Genomic DNA, 13,921 nt, shown 5'->3' with positions numbered 1-13,921 from the left:
GCTGCTCCCCCAAGGGCCGCGACCCTGTTTTTAATGATAAGTCCCATTGTCCTTATATCTCCCCACTTTACTACTGACCGTGCTGCTAAAGAAACTCCCGTTTATTCGAAACACCAACAACTAGACAGTGTTTGAGACTGCCTGGCAACAAATTATAGCTTAGTGAATGAAATGATAAACGTTTTGTGCATTTTTTTTATGCCTTCTGTTGTTTTCTTAATCGGTGGGAGGGGGCATAAACAGATACGATGATGTGGAAATGCTATAGACAATATAAGAAAACTACTTTTATTTCACGAAAAGTACAAAAATAACAAAATATGAGGGTTAAGAGGATTCTCAGTTTATGAAATCTCATGAAATGGATGTATCCTACATTACGAAAATTTTAGCATTGTTTCTTTCTTGTCTATTGACAGTGGGTTTCATCTCATGGAACCGGTTGCTAACTGTAAGCGTCGGAGATACGGACCTACTCCCGGTCTTGTGACGAAATATTAGCGATGCTACTTTTCTTTGTGTTCAACAGTGAAGAGTAGGTAAAGCGACGCTATGTAATGGATTCTCAAAGTTCTCGTGTCTGAAGTACTTAATGCAGCGGATACATTATTAATTATAAACTGCAGTTGGAATTCAGTAATATTATTATGATACTCCTCAGTTATTCTTCTTCTGATGTGCTAGATCTGATCAGTACTGTATAGACATACACTTTAGCTCGGTATTTGTAAACCGGAAAAAAATTAACTTGACGTTCATCTACCTAATGATGTATTGTTGTCATACATCTATACAGATGAGCCAAAACTACAATAACTTTGACTTTTGTTTGTACCTAGATTACATTACAATAATTTAAAGTAAACGTATTTAATAAACTTCCACTTCATTACTGTACTGAGTATAGTTAGAGAAAACATTAAATTTTATTAGTTTATTAAACGTTACAGTAGTCATAACTATTCATATTTATGTAGACATTTGAATTGACCCATTAGGGTAACATGGTCATATTCCGACCAGTAGGGTAATTCCGACCGTGGATGTACGTACTGCTGTTTACAACAAAGATATGCAAATTACTTGCTGTGTTCTTTGTTTTTATTTGTGCACATGCGTATGCAAATTAGTAGAGATGTTTCCAGGCGACGAGGCCATCGCGTGACAAAATGCGTAATCGCCTCAGTATTCTCTTTTCTGCTCGAGTTCAGAAGCGGCATTCATAAAAAAAAAAATTATTCAGGACCTTAGTCAGGCATCAATCATCCAAGGTTTTTTTTATAGCTTTCAATAATATAATAATTATGTTATTGTAGCTTTAAAATAATGCTTTGTCTCGCTAAAAAGAGGTAAAAATTGCACCAGTTTTTTTGACAGATAACAATAGTATATAGTGGTCGGATTTACCCCAGGTTCATCATAAGAGGGCAATTCCGACCAAGAACACAAGCTTAAAGAAAATATTGAATTATGATTAGTTTGTATTGAACTTTGAAGAAAATAAACCCAGGAATAGATATATAATTAAAAACAATAAATAAAAAAATTAAAGGTATAAATCTAAATAAAAATAAAATGTTACTTCTCTCTACAATTATCTCTATAACAACATCCACAATTATCAATATAACAATGTTGCTTTCTATCTGCTGTCTCAGTATCTGAAAAAAAAAACACAGTTTAAAGCTTTAAAATCTGCCAAGATAAACAAAATCCGTGTATTTTATAGATGAAACTTGTATATGTACAATCCATATATGGTGGTCAGAATTACACATATCAGAGGTTGAAATAAGTCACAATATCGTCGGATTTACCCCCTGCATACATAATCATAATAAAATCACTTTTCAGTAAGAAGACATCAAATTATATTCTTTTTGAATAATGAAACTTGTTGCAAGAAGCCCGATTGTGTGCTTCCTATATCGTAGTTAGGTACACAGTAGTTGGCTTCAATAATGAAGTCGTCGATCTCATGTCATTGACCTCATTGGTCAGCACTGTAACACTGACATTACTCATTGGTGACCACTGCTTGGTATGGTCTTATTTGATGTGCATTTTACAGATTTTTGTATTTACATTTTATGATTATTATATCTTGTGCTTAGTTACATATTTATTTGGAAGGCTTTATCTCATAATGTATGCACAGTTCCTTTTTACATTTTTAGAACATAATTTTTTGTTAGCACTACGTAGCCACATTTGTGCTGAGGTGGCATAAAAGCCCTACTAAATACAGATATACTAAATCTATTACCATTAGATTTTAGAGTTATATATATGGTCTGTGCACAATCTACTGTCCTATGCAAGTGTTTGTTGAAAAGAAGCAGTGAAAAGCATTTAAGACTTTAATTGGTCATAAATACTGCTTTTTATATATGTTCATGTGCTGTTGTGAAAATAAAGACAATTTTGATATAAAATGTGTGTTTGTTAATTATTAATTTCATCTGTCTTTTCCAAAAACATTATAAATTGGACAGATCCAAATAGGATATTACATATGTGCATCTTATGTAACATTTATGGAACAGAATTGGCATTCATAGTAACATAATTCTTGTCTGTTATCTTGGAAGGTTACACAATATAATGTTGCTTTGCTTAAAATCAGATTTTGAAACATTGAGTATTGTAAAGAGATTCTATAGCAACGGCAACATCAGATCAATGATAAGGACCAATAGATTCCTTCTGACATCAGGTGCTTAGTTCAGGAGTCACCCTAAGCAAGTTTGCATGCCACAGAGCATACATAAAAGTCAAGAGGTGCATAAAGGATCAGTGTTATACATGTATATTGCAAATGAAAATAGTGCAACAAAATATAAATATAGGACTACCTGTATACAGTATCAGTATTTGAAAGTACATGTGCTAATACATTACAGACCCAACATACTAAATAAAACATCATACATAAACATTTGTGTTTATAGATAACATCAGAATTACTATTTGTGGTCAAATTTGACAAGAAAGTTGGCAAATTATGGGGCAGTGAAGAAGCTGAATGTAAAATATTATCAACAGATGTGGTGTAGCTACTTCCAGAACCATGCCGGTCAATTTTTGGCTCCCAGATATTGCAGAGGTCTTGCTAGAATTTTAAAACTAGGAGTCTAGGACTCCTATTTTGGAAAAAAACAGGAGTCCCACCTGCTTGCCACTGATTTTAATTTGATAGCTTCTTTACACCACTGACATGTAGCTCTTGTTTGTCCATTAGAGTGAGAGAGAATTATGTCAGGCCAAGGAATCATTCCAAGAACTAAGCTAGGCATCACACATAGTGTTCCATGCGAACTGTAAGTTCTAGCACCTTTAGCACTCTGCTGAATCTCATTACAATCTTCATCAATTGCCCTTTAACGCCAAAATACTTGTCCAAATTCGCAACCATTTTGTCTAATTCTCAACATGTCGATTTCCAAGTTACATGCACTACTTATTCAGCTACACAATAATGAAAGCTCAAGTTGTTCATTTGATCTACTCTTATACAAAAGTACATCACTGGGTTGTTCTGTCTCTGAATTCAGTCATTGTCTATATCAGTACATTTTCCCAGCACTCAGCCACTAGTCGAGTCTTTGAACTTGCCGCCAATCTGTTGGGTCATCTTCTTCTGATGTACTCTTACAATGACAACATGTACATATGAATTCAGTCATTGTAAATATCAGCACTGCTAAAATGATCAAATCAACATATTTTCCCACTCACCAGGTGGTTGAAGCAGGACTGGCAAGCCCTTGAATTTGCAGTCCAGCTATTGCATGCTTAAGGAGGACTCCAGTATAAGTGATTTTCTGTGCCCCAGATAAAATAAAATTGCATCCAAATATGTGTGATTAAGTATTTCCAAGACCTCTTTATTGTAGGAGTTTTAAATAGAAAAATAAAATGTTGTTTGGCCATCCTTTTTACATGTGTAACATTTTCTACCTGAAGTTTTAATGTCATTTTAGTGGAACATAAAAGAATATCCTATTTTGTTTTGTGCTAATTGCATATGGTTATTAACTCTTTAAAAATAATTGAAGAAAATGTTTCACATGAGAATTTTTGTAAATTCCTTATGTAATGTTCGAAGATGGGTTTTTTTATGTTTTTTTTAATGGATTACGAATACATAATAAATGGACACATTTTATATACATCTTAACCATACACATACTGATGTGGCTTTTATTCACTATGTAGTTGTAATAGATTTTTGTTAATTATTATCCAGATAATGAAAGAAATCATCATTAATTATCAAATTTTTCCATCCTAAATGACTGCAATGAACTATCAAGCAATAATTTGAAAGGAAAACTAAGTTATCTTCGAACTGTTATTTTATTAAAGATAGGATACTAGCTGATTGGCCCATAACTAATTTGATGTGAAAATGAAATGTTTAAAATTTGGAGTATTTGTCCCATTGGATTGACTAATGAGCATATTTTATGCTATATGCATGACATTAGGCTTTTCTGTACATGTAAGGTTTCCATTGCCAATATTGGCACAAAATGCTTACCAAATTCATCAGACTGACCAAAATAAAATAGTGCAATGTTTATCTTTTGAAAAGTGGCAGTTGTCACCAGAACATTCTTTTTTCATGATTTTCTATATGTCAGCCTATTCTGCACATGACTTTGAAAAGATGTAATGTTTATGCATCAGGCTATGAAAATGGAGTGCATTACGTTTTGCTCTTTCTGTCAGCATTTCAGCCAAAGAACTAGGTCAGGTTTTGCAAATTCAGTGTAACAATGCCACTAAATGGCAAGAAATATTAAGTAAACTAAAACAATCATTTAAAAAAATTAGTAAAAGTTCAACATATTTATAAAAACAAGTTGTTAAGCTGAAGAGAAGCAACAATGAATAGGATATACATGTTATGTGTTTACAACATCTCGTTTATGGAAAACAAAATTAAGAAATAATTTTGAAACACCCAGGAATTTCTTGACAATCTGTTTGAGTGACAAATTGGTTAGCAGACGATGAAGTAGGTATGGGACAACTTGCAAATTTAGAAACTTGGATTAAGATGCTGTATTGTTCTAAGTTAAACATATCTATCTTTTAAATAGTGCCTATATGTTTCTAAAAGATAAATAGGTTTTTCTTGGTCACAAGTTCAAGAAGGTCATGGGGTGGGTCCTCATGTTGACATTTAGAAATCACATTTTTGTCAGCATTTAGAATGGAAATGTGGGACATTTTTGTACACTTTATGAATATTACTTACCTAAATTAAAGGATTCTCATTCTTTCTTGATACCAATTGGATTTTTTACCAAAACCAACACATGATCCAATGTTTACAGAAATGACATATCATTGTGTAGAATAGTATGACACACATAATATTCTAACACGGTGGTAATATATATTTAAGTGTTCCACAATGAGAAAGCCTAAGAGAAATTTTCCCATCCCAGTTGCCAGCATCCCTATAAATGTTATGAATCCCCATATTGTTATTACAGTATTATAGGGATAAAAAAGTACATGTATACAGTGTCGAGGTATAAGGCCAAACAAAATAAATTTGTGTTTCTTTTTCACTGATTTTCAAATTAGGGTAGGCAGGTAAATTTTGTATTTCTTTTGTAAAAATTCAGTATGTTTAATTTGATTTTTTTATTGTATCTTTTTTCTGATTTTTTTTTTACCACGGGGGAAAAAAGTTCTAGGGTCGGCAATGAGAAACAATGATAGTCAGCTGAGTGGACACACATTTTTTGTTTAGCCTAACATTGCACTTATTTGGGTTTGTTTCAAAATAACTGACTTTAATCTGTTTTTGGTGAAGCTTTAAAAACTAAACAAAATAGTGTTTATTTTAGTGGGAGTTTACCTGTCTGTAATTACATAATGTAATCTTGATATTATCAGCCATTTAAATTTGTTGCAACGTGTAGCAGTGCTCATTTTGAAATCAAACAGTCAATATACATGCTAAAATGGCCAAAGTGATATGACATGTATAAACATTCACCAGAACCTCTCTTTCTCTCACTCACAAGATAGTGGTGGCTATTACTCCAGGATTTATCTTTAAGCCCAGGAGTCGTGGCGGCTAAGTTGTTAACGAGCAAAATTTAAAATTGAAGGTTGCAGGTTAAAATTCTTCCATATGTGTATCCTGAATTAGTTACTGTGATGTGTCCTTATGTAAAACATTTTTCTTCATTTGGTTATTTGCAGTAAATAACCTGCTTGTGTTGCTGTGTTGTAAAATACCATTGGGGGAGTCACTGACAAATAAAAGGTAGTCTCGTTGGAAACGTTTTTTTAATCTTGACAAGGATGAGAAGGCATCTAACCTGTATACTGGAAATAAAACTAGTATATCAACCTTTATAAAATGGTGCTACCCTATCACTGACATACCTTCTAAAGATGAAAAGATCATGATGTTGATATGTGTATCTATAATGTATCATGTTGTAGGCTGTGTATTGTGAATTACATCAATACACACTGATGTTTTCATTTTGCCTTAAGTTATTTGGGGTGAAACAGTCTCTATTTTGAAGGAATTTTGACAATTACACAAGAAGAAAAAAATGCAAATTTTATTTTCTGTTATTTAAAACTTTATGTCTGCTATAAATAAGGACCAAATTGTAGCAATTGTTGTGCTTAAATAATATTTCTAATGAATCTGAATGAACATGGTGTATTTTTACCCCAAATTACCTCTGACCTGTTGAAATTGACATACTTGCATCTGGCTCTGGAGAAAGCATCAGTTCGAGTATTGAACTCATTAAAGCCCCAATGCCACCATTACATGCAAAAAGTCCTATATGCCAAATCATCTGAACAAGACTGAATCTTGAAATATATTGATCTGAAACATTGTTGGGGTCCATTAAAATCAGATAATATTGATGTTCCGTCACTTTATGAGTCATGTAATTTCTCCCTCAAAAACTGAGGTATCCTGCCATTTTCCATGTATATGAATTAATCCGATGTTGATTGGGTCAACCGATTTCAGTTGAAAGCTGGCACACAAGTTTTGATGATGTCATCATTGTAAATATAAGAAGCTAGCACCACACTATGTCGGAGTTTCTTCAGCCCAGATTTGCCCTTCAGTGTATATTCTAGCACTCCAACCAGTCTTATTTTTACCTAATGCATGCTTTTTCTTCTCAGATCCACTTAAAAAGCAGGCCTGCCTCTCTTCATTCTCTCTCAACTCGATTTATGCACCATGTGCAAATGTTGTTGTTATTAGATTAGTCTCTAACGGAATTTGTTGAATGTATCACATCACTGCTTTTGGAGCATTCCAGAAAAAGATCGCAATCATGAGCGACTTTGTGGACAGAGTTTTTGGGTAGCAACCTCCTAATTCAAAACTCAATATTTGAACATTATTTAAACCTAACATCTTGATTATTTCAAAAAATGGTTTATGTTAGATAGCGTGTTTAACAAACCATTTCCTTCCTACTAAACTTTAAATTGGAAGAATGGTGAAATTTATGATAAACAGCAGCATTGGGGCTTTAAACACAGAAAACCAGTCAAAGTGTCAAAGACCTAGTGAACACATCTGACTTGCATTATTTGACATCATTTGCATTCTGAATGATATCACTTGTCTGCGTTATGTCATGGATATTTGTTGCAATTGTGGCACATGTACATATGTTTTGTTAGATTAAAATGAAACAATTTTGTTTTCTTCTTGTTGTAAGTGACTCACTTTTCACAGCTAAAAATATTTTCTGAAGTTACTTATCAAAAGCACTGAGACCTTTGTGGAAATCTTATTGGTGAACTATTTTAGAAAACCCTAACACCTGGGAGATTTGATGTTCAAGCCCTCTAGGGGCAAGGAGATGATGTGTTTCCTGTCCTTGTCATGAGTATCAGATGCCTTTTTTATGCAAAACATTATGCCACCACACTGGTGGGAACATTCATTGGCAATCCCTATGCTGAAAGATATACACTCTGGTCAAGCAAGGACCCCTTATGTGACATCTGAAAAAGTGTAGGCACTTTTAGCTGTTACAGAACTTTTCTGTACACTTCGGAGCGCACACTGGTATGCGAGTTTGTAATAATGCATAAGGCATGAAATGCTGGAACAAAATCATAGAGTTTAAAAGAGGGGGGGTATTCCCTTGCCTGTTTTAAATTGCAGGACTGTACCACTACAAAAATACTTTTTGAATTTATAAATAAATAAGTTTACAGTTATATTAGTAGTATCATCTACAAAAGCAGTGTAAAGTTTTAGCCCCCCCCCCCCCCCATGATTCAGTCTTTCAAGTGGTTTGTAGGAATTTTGACAACTGATTGAAAAATAATCATTACCTACTGTAAAAATGTTATGATTCATTGCTGATTTGGTCATTTAACAGATTAAATCCAATGTATGAAATATCACCATTTTTATTTTGTTATGTCTTTGCACACATACTTGTTCTTCATCTTTTATTAGCCTCGGCATCTAAAAGGAGTAAAGACCATTAAGATAAGAGCTTGTGACCAGTTAACTTGCAAATATAGTAATGGTGACAGGTCATATTTTAATTTCCTGAATGATCAGATTGGTAGTAATGCAGACATTTTCCTCTGTATCATATGCAAAATATTTTGTAATGGTATACATTGATTGTTTTTGTTTTAATTGGTTGTTACATTTTGGGAGGAAAATGTTTGAAAGGCTGAATCATGGTGGCATTGACCAAAACTGAAGCTTTACTTAGTGCACTTTGGTGCATAGATAGTTGCAGAGCTGTCAGTAAGATCTTTACGTCACATAATTTGAGAATTGGTTGCATCTCTCTTACTAAAATGCCTTAAAACTAAAGGCCACTGTGACCTATATTTTAGGATTTACTAATATGAGTTAGGGTTTCGTGTTTATGATCACATTGATTCATCCATGCTAAACGTTTATTCATCCTATCCTACTCAGCATACTCTTTGTGACTAAGGCAGTTGGAGCTAGAAATAAATATGTTTGTTCAATGGTAAACTTTCCATGTTAATAACTGTAAATTGTATATTGTGAGAAAGCCATGGTAGCTCAGTTGGTGGATCATTAGACCAGTGATCAAAGGGTTGCATGTTCGACACCCACGTAGGCTAGCCCAGTAGCCTGCCACTGTGTGTCCTTGGGAAAAGCACTTATATATTGTGATATGTTATCATCAGCAGGTTAACTGTGTATTGCACATGTGACTGAGTGAGTGTTTGAATTAGGTGAATGGGCTGCATGCTTTTAACGTGAGGCATAGCCTGTGATTAATCAAGGTGATGTTAGATGCCTGAAACTGTATACTGCTGGCTGTCACTCCAAGGTTACTATGAATCCCTGTTGCCAGTCCTGCTATATGCATGTGAAACCTGGATGGTATACAGATGCCATGTCTAGAAGCTGAACCATATTTGCATGAGCTGCTTGAGGAAACTGATGAGGAAAAGATTGCAGGACAGGGTCTCTAACACTAAGGCTCTCACACAAGCATGCTTCCAAGCATCCACTCAATGCTGATGAAATCACAGCTGAGATGACTAAGTCACATCACCAGGATTTCAGACAAGCTAATACCAAAGATTACAGCAAGCTGAAGGAGGAAAGGTAATCTCAAGAAGGTTAGAAGAAACACTTCCAAGGCTGCCTCAGATCTTCTTTAAAATACTGCAGTATTGACATGAGGCTTGGGAAGATCTTACACAGGGTCATACCACATGGAACAGTCTCATCCTTACTGAAGCAACAAAATTGGAGCTGAGGAGACATACAGAGGCATTGCAAAAGTGTGAGAAGAATAAATCTCATCTTGTCCACTGTTGATTAGGCAACTGCAAGAAGCATCTCTTGACCAGTGTGCCACGGACAGTTTAGATCACAAATTGGCATGATCATAAACATGAGAGAAAAGGATGTTTATTTTTATTCTTTTAAATCTTGTATACCCTGTCAGAGTAGGCAGGTGGGTGGTTTCACAGTTATACATGTCATTACAATACTGGCCATATAATGCTAACTAAAAGTTCAAATATCAGATTAAAAAATGATTCAAGTTAAGATGTGAAGATTAAAGACAATGAAAATATCTTTAGTTTGGGAAAAAGGGTTATGATCACTTTAGTCTGAAATTTATATTGTACTTGATAATAATCTACAGTGGAGACTAGAGATAAACTATGCAATAATTGATTACACTCTGGTCTTGGGTTTGAAATGAAAAACAAAGTGAAAGGCTATTGTCTATTATTTAAGTCACACATTTGTGCTTTTAGAAATGTACTTTAGTGTTTAAAAAAAATTCACACGACCTGGTGTGTGATCAGCGATGATAATAAAATGTTTTGTGTTGCCTTCATGAAGTCTGTGCATGTATACATATGTGCATCTTCTTGTCATTTCAGCTAAAATTCTTTTCTGATAAATCTTATTCTTATTTCAGATGATGAAGGACTTTTGGTGATCTGAGTCATTGATCATGATTGTTTCCCTTGGTTATGTCATTTTTGCCCTTGTCCAATGGTGGAAGCAGCGGTTCAGACAAAAAATGTACCTTAGCATTCTGCGCAGCGCTGTTCGGAGAGGCAGTGTTTTGATTCAGAGACCTGTGACTGCAAAGCCTGCAGGGTACATAATAAGGTCGTCCCTGGTCAATGGGTCTCTGACATTCAGAGACGAGATTATTTTCGAGGACGGTGGTGTGCTTATTTCATCTATAGAACCCAAGGTAATCTTGTCAAAAAATTAAAACTGAATTAACAAAAATATTATATATTTTATGTAGATGGTACATCTCCAGCTTTTTCACTGACATAATGCAACAAAGTGCTCTTATATATAATATCAATTATTTTGGCAAAATGACAAATTTCATGTCTCTAAATGGGTCTGGTTGATTGATTGAATGATTGTTTGTATTGCTGATTGATAGATTAATTGGGTGGTTTTTAATGGCACTTTTCTTGCACATTATTTTGCTATGGGAGGTAAGTGCTTTCCCAAGATCACAGGCAGTGAATCTGGGCTGGCCTGGGTGTGTATCAAACCCATGAACTTTGGACTAGAAGCTTTGTGCTCTACCAACTGAAGTAACATGGTGCTTCCCATTGGGTCTTGATAAGTTATATTTTAATGTTGGTTTGTTTAACATAACAATAATATTTTACAATACAAGATAAGATAAGAATTCTTTATTTCATTCTACATAGTCCATACATCTAAATTAAAATATAAAGTATAAACATTGTAAACATAAAAGAACATATATATCATACGTACAAGTATACAGATACATGTACAACAATTAACTGTGCCCTGCTTTGTTAAGAATGAAATTAAGTGGCACATTTAAAGAGTAATTTGTTCCATCTACTAATAATATGAGAATTAAAATGAATGCCATAGTTCCAAAGAGATTTCAGTATACAGTTCTTACTACTAGAAATTCTTGTCATCATTGAGAATACATACTTCTCATTACTTCATCAGGACTGAGTACATTATAATTTACAAACATGTTAGAGGCACTGTTCCATCTAGGAAGAATTTACTGTACTTCATGTACACTTGCTGGCCCTGTTGATGGTAAAATTTAGTCGCTGATGTGAAAAAAACCAACGACATTGGATAGATGGCCACTAAGCACGAAAGGTATGAAGCAAGTGTGTCATGTCAGCATAGTTGATGTCCCAGTTATTAAAAAAAATTCCAAATCCTAAGGCATCATCTGTAAGGCTTATCAATAGCAGAAAACAGGCACTAAACTCTGTCCAAGTTCATTTTTAATACACACTTAAATAAAGAATCTATTTAAAACAAAAGTGCTTGTGACAGTTTTTTCCAGATAATATATCACAACTTTTCAAAAAGATCCCATATGTTAAAAAACAAAAACTTACAATGATGGTCAGATAAAACAAACACATATTTTGACATTTTTGCAGAAAAATCAACTTCATAGTCATGCCCTGTATCTAATTTGTTCTCTGTCAATGAATGCAAACTGCTTATAATTCACCTTCATGCTTGCTTGCATATCTATATCATTTGATCCATTTTGATCAAACTATCTTTTTGTGAAAGCTTAAAATAACAGTTACTTTGGTGTCCATGCAAATATCTCCACCCTTGCCTGAGGTCAGCATTCAAATTTGTGAGATTAAGGTCAGCGTTAAAAAGCTCTTTACTTTCCAGATTTACCAGTAGCAGGTTTGATAAAATAGGGTCTCTTGTTCATCCATTGGTCCTGTCTGTAGATCTCTTTAATATTTTGCTTTGTTTTTGGCATAGTCGTGCACAACAGTTTTATGAAGTGAACAATAACATTTGGGCAGAAAAAGGGTATAATAAAGTGGAGTGAGCAAATCCCATGATGTTCCATATGGAACAAGTGAAATACATTGTTGGGTGAGTGAAAATATCTATGTGGTTTGTTGGGGATGAGTCACTTTTTGTCAGTATGAAAATGTTTGACTGCTTCAGATTCTGTCTGTGGTTCACAGATTACATGCAAAATAATGTCAGAGTTGTCCTGGCCACAGTGCAGTACACTAAGTGCTGAGTCAGTTATGTATTTCTCTGCCTCATATGGCACTAAAGATCTAAGAGGCCACTCAGCTTTGCAGAGAGTTTGGCACTTGCATAACTAGGTGAAATCAAAACATTGATTCTGTCAAGGAATGGACCCTTGGTAATGACAGAGATAATGATTTTATAATACTAAATTCATCATCATCATCATCAGTTCTTAACCCAAGAGGTATTTGTAGCACCACTGATGACTTCACCACCATTTCTCTCCAACTTTCCCTGTTCTCTACTGCCTTTTGGGAACCTCCAAATTACATGCCTGTCCACTCCTTAACATTGTCTTCCCAACTATTTATGTCTGCCTCTTCTTCTACACCCTCACACTATGCCTTGCAAGATTATTTTTGCCAGTCCAAATGATCTTGTGTCATGATGGTACCACTTCAATTTGCGCTTTTTTACACTGGTCAGCAGATCTTCATATGGACCGATGGCTTGTCAGATCTTGTTGTTGACCTCTTTGTTGGTTACATGGTCAGTGTATGAGATGCCCAAGATCGTGCGGTAGCATCTCATTTGGAAGGTTTGAATCCTTCTTTGTAGATCTGATGTGAGCATCCACGTTTCATAAGCATATAGAAATATGGATATGATAATTGAGCGCATCAGCCATATTTTGGAACCAAGAGCAATGTTTGTACCTTTCCATATTGGCCTTGACCTTGTTATTGCTGCTGTTGTCTGGGTAATCCTGCAAAGTAGTTCTGGTTTGGAGCCCTCATCTGTGATAAGTGATCCCAAGTACTTGAAGCTTGTAACTCTTTCTAGCTTCTGTCCACTGACCTTTATTTCTGCACCAATGCCATTGGTGTTGTTTGTCATCAGTTTGGTTTTTTCGGTACTAATCTCCATACTGTATACTGTGGAGGTTGTGTTGAGGCGTTCAGCCAAGTCAGCCAGTTCTTTTTGATCTGCTGCTAAGCCATCAGAATCTGTGAAGTGAAGGTTGGTGATTGTTCTTTCTTCAATCCTGACAGTTCCCTTGTGGTCATGCAAGGCATCCTCCATGATCCTTTCCAGGAAAATGTTGAAGAATGTAGGTGACAGGATAGATACATCCCTGTCTGACTCCACCTTTTGTTTGGAACCAATCGCCTCTGCTGCCATTGATGAGGACAGTGCTGGTGGCTTTGTCATAGAGGTGCTCAACAACCCGGACCGGGTTTGAGCTGATGTTGTAATTCCTCATAGTTGCCCATAAGGCTGCATGCCATACTCTATCAAAGGCCTTTTTGAAATCTATAAAGACATGGTATACATTCTACTGATGCTGAAGGTATTTCTTGCAAAGGAGTCTCTCTCTCTCTG

At 35.0% G+C, this 13,921-nt stretch overlaps 1 protein-coding gene across 1 annotated transcript in view; it reads left to right on the top strand.

Annotated features, from left to right (window-relative positions):
- Nucleotides 1-524: 524 nt before the first annotated feature.
- The window catches only part of LOC149801236 (biotin--protein ligase-like), an 85,263-nt gene continuing 71,866 nt past the window's right edge, over nt 525-13,921 (top strand). Inside the window, exons 1-2 of the mRNA XM_089955310.1 lie at nt 525-636; nt 10,467-10,751. Of these exons, the coding sequence (XP_089811436.1) occupies nt 10,503-10,751 (249 nt within the window). The 5' untranslated portion in view covers nt 525-636; nt 10,467-10,502. The remainder of the gene's footprint in view (nt 637-10,466; nt 10,752-13,921) is intronic.

The sequence above is a fragment of the Sinohyriopsis cumingii genome, chromosome 4, assembly GCF_028554795.1.
Source record: "Sinohyriopsis cumingii isolate HCF-2022 chromosome 4, ASM2855479v2, whole genome shotgun sequence".
NCBI lineage: Eukaryota > Metazoa > Mollusca > Bivalvia > Unionida > Unionidae > Sinohyriopsis > Sinohyriopsis cumingii.
This window is presented reverse-complemented; position numbering and strand designations above follow the sequence as displayed.